This window comes from Pongo abelii, chromosome 16 (genome assembly GCF_028885655.2).
Source record: "Pongo abelii isolate AG06213 chromosome 16, NHGRI_mPonAbe1-v2.0_pri, whole genome shotgun sequence".
Classification (NCBI taxonomy): Eukaryota; Metazoa; Chordata; class Mammalia; order Primates; family Hominidae; genus Pongo; species Pongo abelii.
Genome location: NC_072001.2, coordinates 86185588 through 86203989, shown reverse-complemented (window position 1 = coordinate 86203989; position 18402 = coordinate 86185588). Strand labels below are relative to the sequence as shown.

Genomic DNA, 18402 nt, shown 5'->3' with positions numbered 1-18402 from the left:
GCCATAAAGACACTTGCACACATATGTTTATTGTGGCACTATTCACAATAGCAAAGACTTGAAACCAACCCAAATGTCCAACAATGATAGACTGGATTAAGAAAATGTGGCACATATACACCATGGAATACTATGCAGCCATAAAAAAGGATGAGTTCATGTCCTTTGTAGGGGCATGGATGAAGCTGGAAACCATCATTCTGAGCAAACTATCGCAAGGACAAAAAAACACTGCGTGTTCTCACTCATAGGTGGGAATTGAACAATGAGAACACATGAACACAGGAAGGTGAACATCACACACTGGGGCCTGTTGTGGGGTGGGGGGAGTGGGGAGGGATAGCATTAGGAGTTATACCTAATGTTAAATGACGAGTTAATGGGTACAGCACACCAACATGGCACATGTGTACATATGTAACTAACCTGCACGTTGTGTACATGTACCCTAAAACTTAAAGTATAATAAAAAAAAGAATAAGTAAAGGTGAACACTTTGAGGCAAAAATTCGTTTATGTGTATATGTTCTGGCATATTCAACATAACTTTATATTCAAGACTGGCACTCATCCAAGAATAGGGCTCAAAAATGTTCCCATTTCTCCAAGAGTGACAAATCTGTTGCTTGGACTATTTCCCTTTCTGAACAATCTCACAATTGGCAGTAGAAGTATTTCTGAAAGTTATCCTTCTTTGCTGATGAATAAAACTGGCTTCATTTACAAAGGACTTAGTTAACATTTCTGAATATCTAAATATAGAAGTGGTTTTATTTTCTGGATTTATGCAACTTTTTTCTTAATTTTTATTTGTAAAAGAGATACTTCTGAAATGAAGCTCATTTTGCAGTAATACTTCATTCTTTTAACATCCATATTAACTATAACTATCCAAAAGACTGCATTACTAAGAACTGAAAATACCCAGAAACATTAATGTCAGTCTCTTTGCTGTGGAGTGAATTTTAATTACAGAATATCCATCTTACATACTGCCTAGAGGTGTTTGTTTAGACCCTGAATTTCCAGTCCTGTCCCAAGCCTGGCCACAGCATTATGGGGAGCACACAGCCCCAAATTTTCCAGGAGCGCATCCCTTCAAAAATGGAAACAATAAGCAGATCCCTGCAAAACAGATTTTATTGTAGCAAAACCTTAGCATTAAATGTGTTTGACTAGCAATAAACTTAAGAAGCCAAGAGGTCATAAACCAAAAACCTCCAATTCAATTGGAAGAATATTTTCCCTTTAAGCCCTATCTGAGGACCATATATAGAGATGTATAAATATAAGCATGGATACAGTACCTAATGACCAATCAAAGGAAATTGACATGAATGAAATTAGCATATACTATAGAAATACAGCTCTACTGTACATATAAGTTTGATGTATTTATAACTATGTTAGCCATGCTAAACACTCATTCCACATTTACCTGACAGTACTTTCATGGCCTTTAGAATTTAGGGAGACCTCTTGGGGATGGTTACCATGACCCTGCCTTTTTTGAAAGAAGCCTGAACTTCTCAATGCACATCCTTCAACTAGAAGCAATTAGAAGCATTCTTCATTTTCTAGGCATAATTTCTTTTACAAATAACTAGTAGTGGATTAAAATATTTAAAGGCATCACTAGAGACCTGAGTTGTGAAGATTTTGGGATACAAGAAAGTCTTGATTTCTAATTTTTACTCTTTTTGAGACTACCTATCATATCTTCCTCAACACTTCCCTCCCTCCCCTCAATATTATGTCTGGAGAGGAAAAAGAAGCTGGGCCATGGGCAGCAGGAAAGAAGGCTCACACTCTCTTCCCTTAATTCTGGTGGGGATGTTTATAGGCTTCCTGGGGTCTCCTACACACTAACCACCTTGCTGCAGAAACAACAAAGGGTCAGTGAAACCTCTGAGAACCGAAGGGCTTGTGCATGCAGCTCTCACTAGCCATGAATCACACATTGTAAACAACATGGGGCTACAGTAAATATAGGGAAATGGTGGAAATTAATAAAAACTTAAAGGTATCCATAAGTCAATACATCATCTGAATTGTTGATTGAAACACCACAAACTCCTTTTTTTGTCATTTATTTTTAAGAGGCAGCAGCACAAAGGAGAAGCAAGTTTGCCACCAATAAAAATGACAACTTTTAAAGAACTGCATCGGCCTCCACCTTGCTGTGGATTTGGCACAATGGCTTTGTTAATCCAGATTATCAGAATTGTTTGCATCCATAAACTCTACCTTCACCAAATCACTTCACCAGTCTTTCTTCACCCACCTTTGACTCTGCTTACCCATTTACACAATTGAGGTCAAAACACCTGCTTTCTGCCTCCTAGATAGGCAGTCAGTGTTTGTGCTTTAGAGAACTGGAAGCCTTTTGAAATACTCAAATTAAAACTATTTTACAATAAGCGTACCATTTAGTGGAGAAGCAGAGTGGTTTGGGTAATTTATGTGAACTTGAAAATTGTTTTTGCTACTTGTGTTTTTATATCCGTGTCACTGAGACTCTTAGACACTGTTAAAATAGTGGCTAGATTCTGTATTAAAAACAAAGTATCAAAACCAAGTTAACAAAAATGCTGGCCTATGGTTTAGGGAATGGATATCATAGCAACTGGTCCTCCCTTCCTCCCAGATCACCTTCCCAGATTTTTACACTCCCTGCCCCAATTCTGCGTCCCAATCTGCAACTTGGAACGCTGTGGTCCAGAAGGTTAACACAATGGTAAAGCAATTACTACCCCAACACAGCCACGGAATCCATTGCATGCTACTTGAATTTAATCAAGTCATTTCAGGCTAAATCAGTGTCTAGAAACTTGTATTTTGCATGCCTTCTGTGAGGATGTGTTATGTTCCACTTCATTTTGCGTCTTGATATTGCCTTAATGCTCTTAATGCTCATCGTTTTTTTTTTCTCATTGACTTTAGAGACATCCACTGTAGGGCCCACTTACTATCTCCAGTTCCCCATTTCATTTTTACTGACAACTCACTTTATAACACTCAGTTTTATATCTTCATTGGAACTAGGAAATGAATTTAATCTCACACTTTCCAAAAATCTATTGCAGTCATGGAGATCAGGGCCAAAGTGGTTGGGGTTTTGTATGCCTGAAAGTAGCCAGCATTATTCTTCGACCGCTAATGACTCCTCCAGATCAAGTAGCTCATGTCCAGCCTTTGAATTTTCCCAGAAAAGTTCCCAGCCTGCCTGTCAGGGATAATCAGGGATGTCTCCTAATGCCTGTTATGCAGTCTGTCCAGGGCACTTGAATTCCTGCAGCTGCTCCAGTGACAGAGAAAAATCCAGCAAATGAAAACAACCAAAGCCCAGCAGGCTATGGATGGAAGCTCCCTAATGCCGGACGATTTTGTCGCATTTTATCAGCTTTCCATTTTTGACACTCAACGGAGTTTTGTTTCTTCTGTGTTCTTTGTTTGAGATTGTTAAAAACTGGTATGATATCATTGAATCAAGTGTGGGTTTCAGAATAGATTTGGACCTGAGAGATTGTCTGCTCTGACTCCTCATTTTAGGTATGAGGCAATGAAAACCCAAGGCAGAAAGTTAGAGAAAAATACGGGGCCAGAAACGCAGGTGCCCCACAACCTAGCTGTATATACATTTTTTATTGCCTTTCTCAACATGAAAACAGATCTACTAAGTATGGTGACACTTAGAAAATAAAAGAAAGAAAAGAAAGAGGGAGGAAAGACAGAAATTTAAATAAAGTAGAAATGCTTTTTTGTTTAAACTGTGATAAGCAAACATTTTTTTCTGTAGGAAATCTTAAAAGCACTTTTGTTCATGTGAAAGCAAATTCGAATAAAGGGGTTACATGCACAAGGGAGGTCTTTGTGGCAATGGAGTGGTTCTGTATTTTGATTGTGGTGGTAGGTGATAAAATGGCATTGAACCATATGCACATATTGTACCAGTGTCAATTTCCTGGTTTTGATATTCAACTATACTTTTCTAACATGTAAGCATTAGACAAAAGGGAATGAAGGTTACAAAGGACCTCTCTATACTATTTTTGCAACTTCCTGTTAATCTAGAATTGTTTCAAAATCAAAAGTTTTGTTTGATAAAAAGCAAATTTGAAATTTGCTGTGATTTTTGTCTGAAAGAGTAGGCATAAGATCTTTTGAACAAGTAATAAAATGAGTGAACATAGCTTTACTTTGAGTATTAGCTAAATCATGAAAACATATAAAGAAAGAAAAGTTTTCTCTTTCCCCTTATGCTAGAAATGGCTCCAAAGAATTGAGTAGAACTATTTGGGCCTGCCACCCTTGTTAGCTCCTTTTTTATGGGCAATTAAAAATCTGATATATCTATTCCACCAATATCAATTAATGTTTGTAAACTGAGTGGCTATTTTGACATTGTTTTGATATCATATACTGACATTGTATTTGCTAAAATGTCTTTTGTAATAAAATACCTTTACGATTGTTTCTTATTTGAATCGTATATTTTAATTTTAGTTATTGAATCAAAAACACTTCAAGGAAGCAAAGGAGAACACAGCTTTAACAGCCCCGGCGTCTTTGTCGTAGAAAACACAACAGTGGAATTTCAGAGGGGCTCCGAGAGGCAAACTTTTAAGATTCCAGGACCTCTGATGGCTGATTTCATCTTCAAGGTAGGATGATCGTCTTCATAAACTTCATGTACCTGAATCCCAGAACATCTTGATTTTTAAAACAATAAGTTTGTTTAGCAAGAGGTCATCAATCATTGTTTTTTATAGAGAGCAGCATGTGTCATCAATATTTCCATCTTGGCAGTCCATTCTTAAAAATTGTTCAGCACTCTTAAATTTCTGCTCCTAACCCTAACAGTTAAAAAACCAACTTCACTTTTATGGGGGAAGGATTGATTTTGTATTTATAATCTCTGGTTGCTTTGTTCGGTTTGTTTGTTGGTTTAAGAAACAGGGTCTCCCTGTATTGCTCAGGCTGGTGCAGTGGCTATGCACAGCTGCAATCACAGCCTTGAACTAATGGGCCCAAGTGATCCTTCTGCCTCAACCTCCCGAGTAGCTGTGTTCAGTTTTAGATAGAGTTTGGTGAAAATGGCCGATGGTTAAATGCACCATATCCTAAACCAGTATTGTGCCGCTGCTTGTCTTCTTGCAAAGGAGAGCAGAGACAACAGGGGCTCGTTCCTTATCCTCCTTTAAGATAGTTATCCTTAAGGCATCTTTACTTCAACCTTCAGCCCTTAGAACATGCAGTCTTGCACTGAGCTGATTCAAGATCAGGATTTGCTTCCCCAGATGTTCTATGACAGATACTTGTCACAAGATACCTTCAGAAGAACTCTTCTTCTCTGGAACCATGAGCCTGTGTCCCTTCTCTGGATACTGCTGGGGCATCTTCCCTCATTCAGGGGACACAAAGTATAGTGGCCAATATATTTCCAAGGTTCCAGTTTGAAACTCTTCTGATAAATTTGAAAATGCCTAAGAAATGAAAAAGATAGTTCAGTGTGTGGTTTTGCCGTATCCTGTTTCAGAAACCCATTCCAAAATGTAAATGGAAGCTAGAAAATAGCCCCAACTACCAGTTATATTTTTCTGTATGAAGAAAAAACCCTTTAGCTTTAAAAAGCTGTCTATGTTCTACATATTAATTTGTCATGGAGTGTTTCACTGAGACATCAGTTGTGTCAGCAGAGGAACATGCATGGAGGTAGATGAGAGTTGCTAACTCATCCCAATCCCTAAGACACAAATTCAGCCTGCAGTGGGACCGGCCAAGCGTTGGCTTGCACGGTGTATTGTTTTGTTTCTGAAACTTTGGATTTCGAATAAACAACGCTTAAAAATCAAGAGATTTTTACATCAAAAGATCAGGGTTTTCTTTTTTTTTTTCCTGCTTCTCTGTAAAAATGGGAAGAGCTTGCATTTTACAATAGCAGTAAGTGACTATAACTGGGGAACAGCTGCCTTCCAGTCTTGGGTCTGCCGTGGTCCACACCACTATGTATTGTGTCCCTAACACTGAAGGTATAAGTGGTTGATTGCCATTCATCCTGATCCGGGCATTTATATCATCTGCCTAGCCTCCACAGACATTTATGTTTCTGACTTCTGTGTCATATCCTTAAAGCATTGATCCAATAGTCTTCTTAGACGGTCATATTATGAAAGGTTTTAGGGAAGCCATAATTACTTTTTTTTAAACTCTCTCTCTGGTCTATTGTTATGGCATAAATTCTATGCTTTCCTTGCCCTCCTTAGGGCCTTCCTGTTGATTCTCAAGTGGAAAATATACAACACACACACACACACACACACACACACACACACACACACAGAGTTTTTGTTCTGTTTTAATTACTACTCAGAGAATCTGTATTCTTCTCAAGTCAACTTGGAGGTCCTTGAGTGAATAGGAGACATTAATACAATGATGAAATAAGGAAAGTACCCACAAAGATTAGTATTTCAAGATATTGTTTGGTTACAGTATCAGCATCAGTAGATCTTAACAATATATTGTTTATTGATACCATTTGTAAAAACACACATAAACTGCATATTTCTATGAGTTTGTATGTACACACACATATATGTATATGTATATTTTTAAAAATAATTTGGAAGGATACATTTCAAAATGGAAACACTGAAAACAACAGTGACTGTTTTAGAGGGGATAACATTTTGTAATACCTAATTCTTAAAATAATGTTTAAAAGGAAGAATGTGGCTGGGCATGGTGGCTCATGCCTGTAATCCCAGCACTTAGGGAGGCCAAGGCAGGTGCATCACCTGAGGTCAGGAGTTCGAGACCAGCCTGTCCAACATGACGAAACCCCATCTCTACTAAAAATACAAAAATAGCCGGGCGTGGTGGCACGCACTTGTAATCCCAGCTACTCAGGGGGCTGAGGCAGGAGAATTACTTGAACCCAGGAGGCAGAGGTTGCAGTGAGCCAAGATCGCACCACTGCATTCCAGCCTGGACAACAGAGCAAGACTCCATTTAAAAAAAATAATAATTAAAAAAAAATAATAAAAAGTAAATGGAAGAATGAATTCACATATCACGTGCATAATTAAAAATTACTTTACACAAATTACTTTACACCTTCTTGCCCAAATTATGTACTCACCTCTTAATAGAGTATATTTAAAAAAATGTGTGTGTATGTATGTGTGTGTGTATGTGTGTGTGAGACGGAGTCTCACTCTGTCACCCAGGATGGAGTGCAGTGGCATGATCTCGGCTCACTGCAACCTCCTCCTGAGTAGCTGGGATTACAGGCGTGCACCACCACACCTGGCTAATTTTTTTTAATTTTTATTTTTAGTAGGGATGGGGTTTCACCATGTTGGTCAGGCTGGTCTTGAACTCCTGATCTCAAATGATCCACCTGCCTTGGTCTCCCAAAGAGCTGGGATTACAGACGTGAGCCACCACACCCGGCCAATAGAGTACATTTTAACAGCGTGTTTGGTGTACACTGTCTGCATTCATATTCAGTCCTCTATGTTCCTGTCTCTGAGTTCTGGCTCTCTCAGATGTAATAAACAGTTCTGGACTTTGACTTCAACTCCTGGAAAGCTTTTGATCTCTCTAGACTGAAAAGGTGTTTTGAAAAATATGTTTATTGAAGAGGGTGTTACATACAACTGTCTGACTCATGCATAAATAGAGCCTCATTTTCATACCTACAGCAATTGTCTCTCATGGATGTGGTGTACTTAGTGGGGGAGAATGTGGCAAAATTGGAGACACTTATGATGAAGTAAGAATGGCTCTGATGTTGTTTTTTTCCTGACTTGGGAGCTTGTCCAAATAATGTGGGTTTCTAGGAAGTATCCTTTTCCATCAGTTCCTTTTTTTTTGGTTCCAAACATTGTAGTATTTCCCAGCCTGTGTTGTTGCTAAGATAAGGAACTCTTTGCTTCCATTCATCTCTTCCTGGCCCGTCACACAATCAAGTAATGGCTGTACTTTGAGTGGGAGGTTAAAAGTGCCTGTGAGGTCACTGATGACAGTCAGCCCTATGTCTCTGTGTTTCATTGTATCTCTTCCCATTCCAGTCAACCAACAGAAACTAGTCTATAAATGGAAGACCTGGCTTCCACCTGAGAGAGGATGAGGCAGTGACTACCGGCCCTGCATATTCAGTGCTAATTTAGCACAGCCATGGGTGCACTGAGCCAGGTGGAGGCACACGCTTTGCTACAGTTCATGTAGTAGACCTTATTTCATGGGCTTTTGATAACTGTACTGTTGAACACTGCTGTATTCTTACATAAAGAGTAAAATATGTAGACATCAATGGGATGTTAGGTTGTCTTATAGGTATTGTTGCTCAGATTTTGCAGCTTAGCATCTCACTGTACCAATGAGAAAAAAATTTCTTTTTTCTACTCTTTAAGAAGCTATATTTTCATGGTTGGACCATTCTTGAAAATTGCACATTTCCTTCTTCCAGTGGATTTCTCATTGTATATGCTTGTTTTCCTCAATAACCTGTTTCCCTTTTTTCGTTTTTTTTTTTTTATTTGTATGTAGCTACAGGGCCTCACTATGTTGCCCAGTCTGGTCTTGACTTCGTGGCCTCAAGCAATCCTCTTGCCTCAGCCTCCCAAATTGCTGGGATTACAGGTGTGAGCCACCATGCCCAGCCCTCAATGACCTGTTTTTCATGGATGACCTTTGTCATAGCACTAAGGGGTATTTTGCATTAGGGCTCTGCTTCTTCAATATGCACATGTTGCCACCAGGAAGCGGTAGTGAGTCTTGGCTAAGTACAGTAGTTGATACCATTTGCTTCATTGATTGACAGCGAGATAGACACTATTCATTCAGTGAGAATTTACTGAATATTTGCATCTATGAGTGGATGTTTGTGAATATCAATTTTAAGGATATTCCCATGAGGATATCTAAAAAAATTAAATTAAGTGACTTTGATAAAGACATCTCTTTCCATGGTTAATTTTTAACTTTGGTAGCTTTCCTCATCTTTTAAAATATATATATATCTTCAGGGAGAAAAAAAAGTTTCTCTTCTTTGGGCTCTGAAACCTTCCTTTTTCAGCCAGTTGTCTTCTTAGGGATTCATTTTTTTTCCACTCTGATATTTTGTGTTTCTTCAGGAAAATATTTTCTGATTGCTTTTCTGCTAGTCCTCAGTTGTACAATCTCTATCTTCAGTTTCCTCAGCTCTAGATATCTTTTATGCTGTCAACCCATGAGCCTCTTTTCTTTCTGGGGAGTTATGATAGCATATTTAACTTATGTGGGGACAAGAGGATTTGAAACTGCCTGTCTTCGTTCTCTCAAAGAACATGTTGCAGGCTTGCGATGCAGTGCAGATGGTGGCTAAATTTATACATTCACAGGTGTTTCAAACTCAGCAAGACACAGTTTTAGAGTCAGTGCCTGTATTAGTTTCCTGAGACTGTTGTTACTGAGTACCACAATTGAGTGGCCTAAACAACTGAATTTATTGTCCCACAGTTCTGGAGCCCGAAAGTCCAAAATCAGGGTGTTGGCAGGATCAGTTTCTTCTGAGGGCTGTGAGGGAGAAACTGTCATATGCCTCTCGCCTCAATTCTCAGATTGCGGGCATCATCTTCCCTTTTTGCATGTCTCCCTCTGGGTCCAAATTTCTCAATTTCTCCCATGCCTTTTTATTTTTTATTTTTTTTATTTGAGACAGAGACTTACTATGTCACCCAGGCTGAAATGCAGTGGCACAATCTCAGCTCACTGCAACCTCTGCTTCCCGGGTTCAAGCAACTCTTCTGCCTCAGCCTCCTGAGTAGCTGAGACTACATGCACATGCCACCACGCTGGGCTAATTTTTGTATTTTTAGCAGAGACGGGGTTTCGCCATGTTGGCCAGGCTGGTCTTGAACTCCTAGGCTCAAGCTATCCGCCCATCTCTGCCTCCCAAAGTGCTGGAGTTACAGGCATGAGCCACCACACCTGGCCAGTCCAAATTTCCCCTTTTTATAAGGACACCACTCATACTGGTTTAAGTCCTCCCAGTTACCTCACCTTAACTACATTGGCAAAGACTGTATTTCCAAATAAGATAGTATTCTGAGATACTGTGGGCTAGGCTTTCAACATGTTGTTTTGGGGGCACACAATTCAACCCATAACAGTGCCAGCAGAAAAGAAAATTTACCTGTTTCCTCATGCCTCTCAATCATTGGGATTCTGTCTCATCCTAAGCATTTGTCATTCATTCCAAAGGCAGAAACTTTTAGAATATTGCATATTTTACTGTAATGTGGTCTGTTGAGGGAAATTTCTTGGTTAAAGCAATGCATATACTGCTTTAGTAATTACCAGAATTCACAGCTAAGATATATGTATAAATGTAGACATACTATGAATAGTTTTATATAAAAATCTATTTCATAAATTTTGGAAATTCTTTTGAGGTGGCCAAGTCAAATAGTTGAATTTGAATTCATTTTTATACCATTGGTTTTTTTGTTTGTTTGTTTTTGAGATAGGGTCTTGCTCTGTCACCCAGGCCAAGTACAGGCTGCAAGTAATCCTCTGGCCTCAGCCTCCCAACTACCTGGGACTACAGGCACACAACCCCACAGCCAGCTAATTTTCAATTTTTTTGTAGAGACAGAGTCTCACTATGTTACCCAGGCTGGCCTTGAACTCCTGAGCTCAAGCAGCCCTCCTGCCTCAGCCTCCTAAGGAGCCGGGATTAGAGGTGTGAGCCACCATGCCTGGCCACATACTTTTATTATAAAACTCATTTTCCTCATCAAACAGTGGTAATACACTTTCGCAAATGTTAATGTGCATTTCTCTTTTGCCATTCTCTGTACTTCACCATCTCCTTTGTCAGCAGAACTGTTCGCCCTGCGGACTTGACAGCAGTGGTATGGCAGGTGAGTGATTAGCAGGAGTGCAGGAGAAAGCATTCATGTTCATCTTTTCATTATTAAAGTAGGGTTATTATTATTTTTAGCTTAGTGTTTTGTTTTGAAAGCCACCCTTAGTGAAGAGAGATGAAGATTTTCCAAATTGATTTAGTCCCCATAACATTTCCAGGGCCAAGCCTGGGGTCCTAACCCATAACACATCTTCTATAACATGGAGAGGATGCTCCTTTCTCCGGTAAGGCTGCGCCTCGGTCTAGTGTCCTCAGGAGGATGTGCACCACAGGGCATGTCCAGCCAGGTTGTGGAAAGCCTTCTTCCTCTTCCGGCGCCAGGACAAAGAAAGCGGGCAGCGAGCCATGTTTCATGATGGTGGTCGCTCTCCAGGGCAGGGAGGCTTTCAGGGAAAGCCAAAAGCAGAAAAGGAGCTTTTGCTCACTTCCCAGGCAGAGCTCCCAGAGGAAAAGCGCCTCACAGGGATTCCACCTCCATCAGCAGCAACCCAGAGAAGCCGCATGAGAGTGAAGGTGGAATTAGTGCCCTGAAATGTTCAGTCACAGGTTGAGTCTCCCCGGAGTCTCCTTCAGTTCCTGAGTGGTAGTGGAAGACATCTAGAAAATTTAATGTACTCCTGACTGGCCAGGGGGTGACATGGTGCTGGCAAAATGATCCTTTAGCGGAGAGGTGTAGGTAGAGAGACTGTGGGTCCTATTTTGTTCAGAAAAGGCCCAGTTTGTGCCTGTTACCCCTGCTTAATTGTTAGTAGCTCCTCCTTTCACTCTCAGAGACATCCTGGCATGAACAATAAAGCCGATGGTCTACCTAGGTGCAGAGCTCTAAAGCCAGCCAAGGATTGGATAGGGGTCCCAGCCACACCACCGAGAACGTGCAGCAAGACAAGAATGACAGTGTTGAGGGACTAGGGGAATGATAGTGTGCCCACTGGCAGCAATTAGGGCCCATTTGAGGATATCATGCATGGATTTGAGTCAGTTGCTGTATATTTGCCCTGCACTGAAAGTAAAAGGCACTGGTCCAGGTGTCATATGTGGACAAGACGATGTGATCTCCGGAAGCCCAGTAGGCCTTTTTCTTTCTTGTGGACCTTCTCAGCAAGGAAACCTCAGAAACTCCACAGTAGACCTTTTACCACCTCTCATCGACAAGTATTGGGTCACGTGCCCACTCTATACCATCCACTGCTGTGTTCATCTGGGTCCTCTAAGAATCAAATGCCAAGGCAGGATGAGAAGTGCAAGGAATTTATTCAGGAAATGCCTGTGAGAAAAATTAGGGAGAGAAAGCAGGGTAATGCTGAGAGAGCCGTCAGATTGCACTGAAAATCTGACCGTGAGTGAAGGAGAGAGGGAAGGAAGGAAGGTGGGATGCAAGCATCTTAAATGCAGTAGGTTCTAGGAGAATTCAGCAAAGCTGGAGAGGAAACCCTGAGCCAATGTCATTCATCATAGGACTCCAGTGTCTCCCAAGAATGGCTCTGCCTTCAGTACCCTTGCTGTGCTTAGTCACTGGCTAGGAGCATCCCATGGGAAGCTTGACCCAGAACTGGGGCTGTTGGCCAGTGACACCCTTTGCAGTTGTGTATCTGAGCAGAACACTCATGGGTCCTGCCACTAGCAAGGTAAATGTGACCACGGTGATTCACGTAGAACAATCAGGATGTGCAGTGGCTCACGCCTGTAATCCCAGCACTTTGGGAGGCTGAGGCAGGCAGATCACGAGATCAGGAGCTCAAGACCATCCTGGCCAACATGGTGAAACCCCATCGCTACTAAAAATACAAAAATTAGCTGGGCATGGTGGCAGGTGCCTGTAATCCCAGCTACTTGGGAGGCTGAGGCAGGAGAATCACTTGGACCCGGGAGGCGGAGGTTGCAGTGAGCCGAGATTGCACAACCGCACTCTGGCCGGGTGACAGAGCGAGACTCCATCCAAAAAAAAAAGAACAATCAGGCTGTATGTGTAAGACACAGTAAGACACAGGAGGGAGGAATGAATGCACATGAACAAAATTGAGTGTCTGTAGAATGGAAAGGAGAAATGGATGCTGGTAGGCAAAGAAATGTGTCTACTACGCTAAGGATTTCTCTTTCTGTAACACATCTGGCTTAATGCCTTTTCTCTCTTTTTTTTCTTTTCTTATTTTTCCTTTCGGTGGTAATGGAGAAGACTTAGAAACCATTTATGTTTCTCTTAGGCTTATTATTTTAGCCAATTTTGAAATTTACATTTTTCTAGAGAAGTATCCAATTCATCTCATTTTTCAAACTTAGCTCTTCAAATGTAATCATGGTATTCCCTTATTGTTAAAAACAATCTCCTCTTTACGTATAACAATGTCTCTTTCATTCCTAAACTCGTTTATTTGTTCCTTGCGTAATTGTTGTTTTGTTCAGACCATCCAAACATTGTCTCTGAGACATCTAACAACTAGATTTTTGTTTTGTTCATTAACTCAGAGTTTTTTTTACATTTCTATTTATATAAATTTTTATTTATTTCTTTTATCTTTGTCTAGGTTTATTTTGGTGTTATATTTTCAGCTGCTAGAGCTGAATTCTTAATTCATTCTATTTTCATTTTTTTCTCCATTAAATGTATTTAGGGCTATCAGTTTCTCTATACAGAAGTTCTCAATTTTACTGTAATGTAGTTTATCAGTCTTTAACTTTACACTTAGTGCTGTTTGTATCCTGGTTGAGAAATCTGCCTCATCCAGAATCATGAAGAAATTCTTTTTGTTGTTTGTTTGTGGGTTTTTTTGTTTTTGTTTTGTTTTGTTTTGAAATGCAGTCTTGCTCTGTTGCCCAGGCTGGGGTTCAGTGGCACAATCATGACTCACTGCAGCTTTGACCTCCTGGGCTCAAGTGATTCTCTCACCTCAGCCTTCCAAGTAGTTGGGACTACATGTGCACACCACCATGCCTGGCTATTTATTTATTTGAGTCTCGCTCTGTCACCCAGACTGGAGTGCAGTGGCATGATCTCACCTCACCGCAACCTCCACCTCCTGGGTGCAAGCTATTCTCCTGCCTCAGCCTCCTGGGTAACTGGGATTACAGGTGTATGTCACCACACCCAGCAAGTTTTTTGTATTTTTAGTAAAGACAGGGTTTCACCCTATTGGCCAGGCTGGTCTTGAACTCCTGACCTCAAGTGATCCACCCACCTCAGCCTCCCAAACTGCTGAGATTGCAGGTGTGAGCCACTGCGCCCCGCCAAATTAAACAAAAAAATTTTTTTTTGTAGTAACAGGATCCAGCTGTGTTGCCCAGGCTGGTCTCAAACTCCTGAGCTCAAGCGATTCTCCCACCTTGGTCTCCCAAAGTCCTGGGAATACATGCCCAGCCCCTAAGATATTCTTCTATGTTTGTGTTTGGAAGGCTTAATATTTTTCCTTTCACACCAAAGGCTGTAATCCATCTAGAAATTATTTTGTATATATTGTCAGGTATAATAGAATCAATATTTTTTCTATATGACTGTTTAATTGACCTAGAGCCATTAGGTGAAGAATGATCCATTGCCTATTTCTCTGAAGTCTGGTAATAACAATGTATTTATGGACCCTACTTTGTTTCATTGATCTGTTTGTTTATTTGTGCCAATACCATTGTGATATATCTACTGTAGCATTAAAATAAGTCTTGATATCTGGAAGTGTAAGTTTCAGCTTTGTTCTTGCAGATTATCTTTGCTTTTCTTGACACTGCATTTTTATATCATTGAAATCAGCTTCTCTGTTTTTAAAAGTCTGCTGGATTTTGATTGGAATTGCATTGGATCTGTATGTCAATTTAAGGAAAATTGACATTTTCCAATAGTAAGTCTTTCAATTCATAAATATGGCATATCCATACATTTTTTAGTTCTTTTAAAATTTCTCTCAATAATGTTCGTAATTTTTATTCTATGTCTTTAATATCTTTTATTAAATTTATTTTCAGGTGTTGGTTATTTTGATGTTACTATAAATGGTATTTTTTTCAGTTTCTATTTGTTTCTGGGGTGTGGAAATATTGATTTTTGTGTATTGACATTATATTCTTACTATATTCATGTATTAATACTAATAGCTTGTGAATTCTTTTGGATTGTATACATACACAATTGTGACATCTGCAAATAATGAAGATGGCAGCTGCCCTTGTTATGCATCTCACTTCAGGAGCAAAGTTCCCTATAATTCACCATTATATGTGATGTTTACTATAAAATTTTATATAGATATTTTATTTGGTGAAATAATTTTTTTCTTTTTCTAGTTTGCTTCATTATGTACAAGCATAGAGCTTTATCAAATGCATTTTCTGCATCTTTAGAGATGATCACATGGTTTTCTCCTTTTTCCTTTTTAATGTAATAAATGACATTGATTTTTCAGCTGTTAAACCAACTGTATCTTCCTGTGATAAACCAACTCAGTCATTATTCTTTTCGATTAGAATTTATTGTTAGTTGCCGGGAGTGTTGGCTCACCCCTGTAATCCCAGCACTTTCGGAGGCTGAGGCAGGCGGATCACGAGGTCAGGAGATTGAGACCAGTCTGGCTAACACGTGAAACTCTGTCTGTACTAAAATACAAAAAATTAGCCGGGTGTGGTGGCACGCACCTGTAGTCCCAGCTACTTGGGAGGCTGAGGCAGAAGAATCACTTCAACCTGAAAGGTGGAGGTTGCAGTGGGCCAAGATTGCGCCACTGTACTCCAGCCTGGGTGACAGAGTGAGACTCCATTTAAAAAAAAATAGAATTTATTGTTAATATTAATTATTTTATCGTTTGTTAAAAGGTGTATCCTTTTATATGTCACTGGATGTGATTTTAAATTATTTTACTTAAGGTTTTTGTTGTTGTTTTGGTACCTATGTGCAGGAAAGGGTTTGCTTGTTTGTTTGTTTTCTTGGAATGCCTTTTTCAGATCTTGGCATTTTATTCTGCTTTTATAAAACAAGTTTAGAAGTGTTTCCTCTTATTCTCTGCAATAGTTTGCAAACGTTTGATGTCTTTTTTTTTTTCTTTAAATGTTTGGCAGTGTGCACCAGGAAATATTTAGAATTATGCATTTAATGTCTTTGAAAGATACAGATTCTTTAGATTTTCTTATTTCTTATGTCTGTTTTGTTTCAATGAATTTGTCTATTTCAACTAACTTTTAAAAAGTTATTGGCATACTTTTCATAGCATCCTCTTATTATTTTTTCACTTTCTGAACAACCTGTAGTATGTCCTCTTTCTCATTCCTGATATTGACTATTTGTGCCTACTCTTTTCTCCTTGCTCAGTCACATCAGAGGGTTATCAATTTTATTAGACATTTCACAGAAACAACTTTTGGATTCATAACTGTTTTACTCTAGTTTTCTTTCCATATCATTAATGTCTGCTCCTATCTTTATTATGTCCACTCTTACTTCTTCAGATCCCGTAGGCTGTTTTTTTCCTAAACTTCTTGAGATGCATTATGAAATCATTAATTTTCATCCTTTCTCCCTAAAACATATACATTTAAGTCTATAAATTTCTCTCAATGCATGCCTTATATTTAATTTAATAATTTTGATATGAAATGTTTTCCTTCATCACTCAGTTAAATTACTTTGTAAGTTTCATAATTATATATTCTTTGACTTGTAGATTATTTAGAAGTATAACATCCAACCATGAGGGAATTTTCCAGTAATCTTTTTAAAATTTATTTTTATAGCTTAATTCTACTGTGGTCGAAGAACATACTCCGTATTATTTCAATATTTCAAAATTTGTGAAACTTGCTTTGTGGCTCAGAATATAACAAAGTTTGGGAGAATGTGATGTGAGTCTTCTGTTGTTGGATACAATGTTCTATGTATGTCAATTAGGTCATGTTTAGTGATTGTGTTATTCAAAATTATAACCTTCTTGATTTTTGTCTGCTTATTCTATCATGAGGGATGTGCTAAAACTACCCCGTGACTGTGCATTGTGCCTTATATATTTTGAGGCTAGGTTGTTAGGTATGTTCACATTTAGAATTGTCGCATCTTCCTAGTGAATTGACCCTTCTGTTATTATAAAACGTTTCTTTCAGCACTTTGAGGATGTCTCCCCACTGTCTTCTGACTTCAGTTTATTCTGTGGAGAAGTCAGCTATCAGTCTTCTTTTTGTTCCTTAGAAAGTAATTTGTCCTTTTTCTTCATCTGCTTTTAAGTGTGTTCCCTTTGTTTTGGGTTTTCATCAGTTGGACTATGGTGTAATTAGTGCCTTTCTTCAGCTTGAGGTCCAGGTGTCTCATGAATCTGTGGCTTGAGATCCACCATCAGTTTTGACAGATTCTCATTTATTATGTTTTCACATTAACTTCTGTCCCAAGCTCTTTGTTATGTATTTCTGGGACTGTAATTATACCTTTTTACCTGTATCCAATTTGTCTAATTTCCGCTTTCTCTCTATCTGTCATTTTACTGATCCTTTGCTCAGGTGTGTCTAATTCAGGGATCAGCAGATTACGACCAGCATGCCATCACTGTTTTTGTAAATAAAGTTTTATCAGAACAGCCACCCCTATCTGTTTACACATTATCAGTGGCTACTTTTGCACTATAGTAGCAGAATTGAATAGTTGCAACAGAAACCATGTAGCCTGAAAACCTAAAATGTTTACTATCTGGCTCTTTATAAAATACTTGCCAAAGTCTATTTTAATCCACTTTTAAGTTCGTCCATTGAGATATTGATTTAAATTATTGCATCTTTTATTCCTAGAATTTCCATTTTAGTTATAGCTTGTTTCCAGTGAAATTCCCCACCTTATAATTTGATTTCTTGAACATTTTAATCTCGTTCCAAGTGCTCTGAAAAACAGAGCCGGAGGCAAAGTGTTCCAATACTTATGTTATTATCATATAAGGTGTTGCTAGGCCCCTCCTGCGGGGAAGCAAGACTGAAGCCAAGGCCAGGGTTGCAGGAGGTAGTAATGGTGTACTTAAGTTTTTATATTTTCATCAGTTAATACCAATATCTGGATTTCCTGTCATTATGTTTATAATGCCTATTTTTTTCGCTTTTTTGGGTTGTCATTAAATTTTGTTTTTTCTATTCTTGGTTACTTTTAAAGTTTGTGCTGTATATTATAGAAAAAAGGTTGTGGATAATTTGAGATTATAGCAGATTTATTGATACTCTGTTAAAATCCCCTTTAAAAATTATTATCGGATTATTTTTGCTTCTAGATCTTCAGTCTAACACTCTTCCAACTGGATTATTTTAGCTGTCTTATTTTTGCTTCTAGAAGACAGCTAGGTTAACAACCAGTGATCTTTATCCAACAAGGAATTGAAATAACTTGAACCAGGGCTTTATTCCCTTTGAAGGTTGTCGTGTTTCCAGTTTACTTTATTCCTATGATAGAACTTTCTAGGGTCCTGGGTTGGGAACCTGGGGTGTTTACCAACACCTGACACCTTGGAAGGCCTTGAGCTCTAGTGTTCGCTTTCCACTAC

At 39.0% G+C, this 18402-nt stretch overlaps 1 protein-coding gene across 8 annotated transcripts in view; it reads left to right on the top strand.

The window, feature by feature from the left end:
- Positions 1–18402, top strand: part of ADAMTSL3 (ADAMTS like 3) — a 388590-nt gene that overhangs the window by 208029 nt on the left and 162159 nt on the right. For all 8 annotated transcript variants that reach the window (XR_008513716.2, XM_024232567.3, XM_024232568.3 and 5 more), the window contains one exon: positions 4507–4664. Coding sequence is in view for 7 of the 8 variants with exons in the window: in XM_024232567.3 (XP_024088335.2) it covers positions 4507–4664 (158 nt within the window). In the remaining variant the exon portion in view is untranslated. The remainder of the gene's footprint in view (positions 1–4506; positions 4665–18402) is intronic.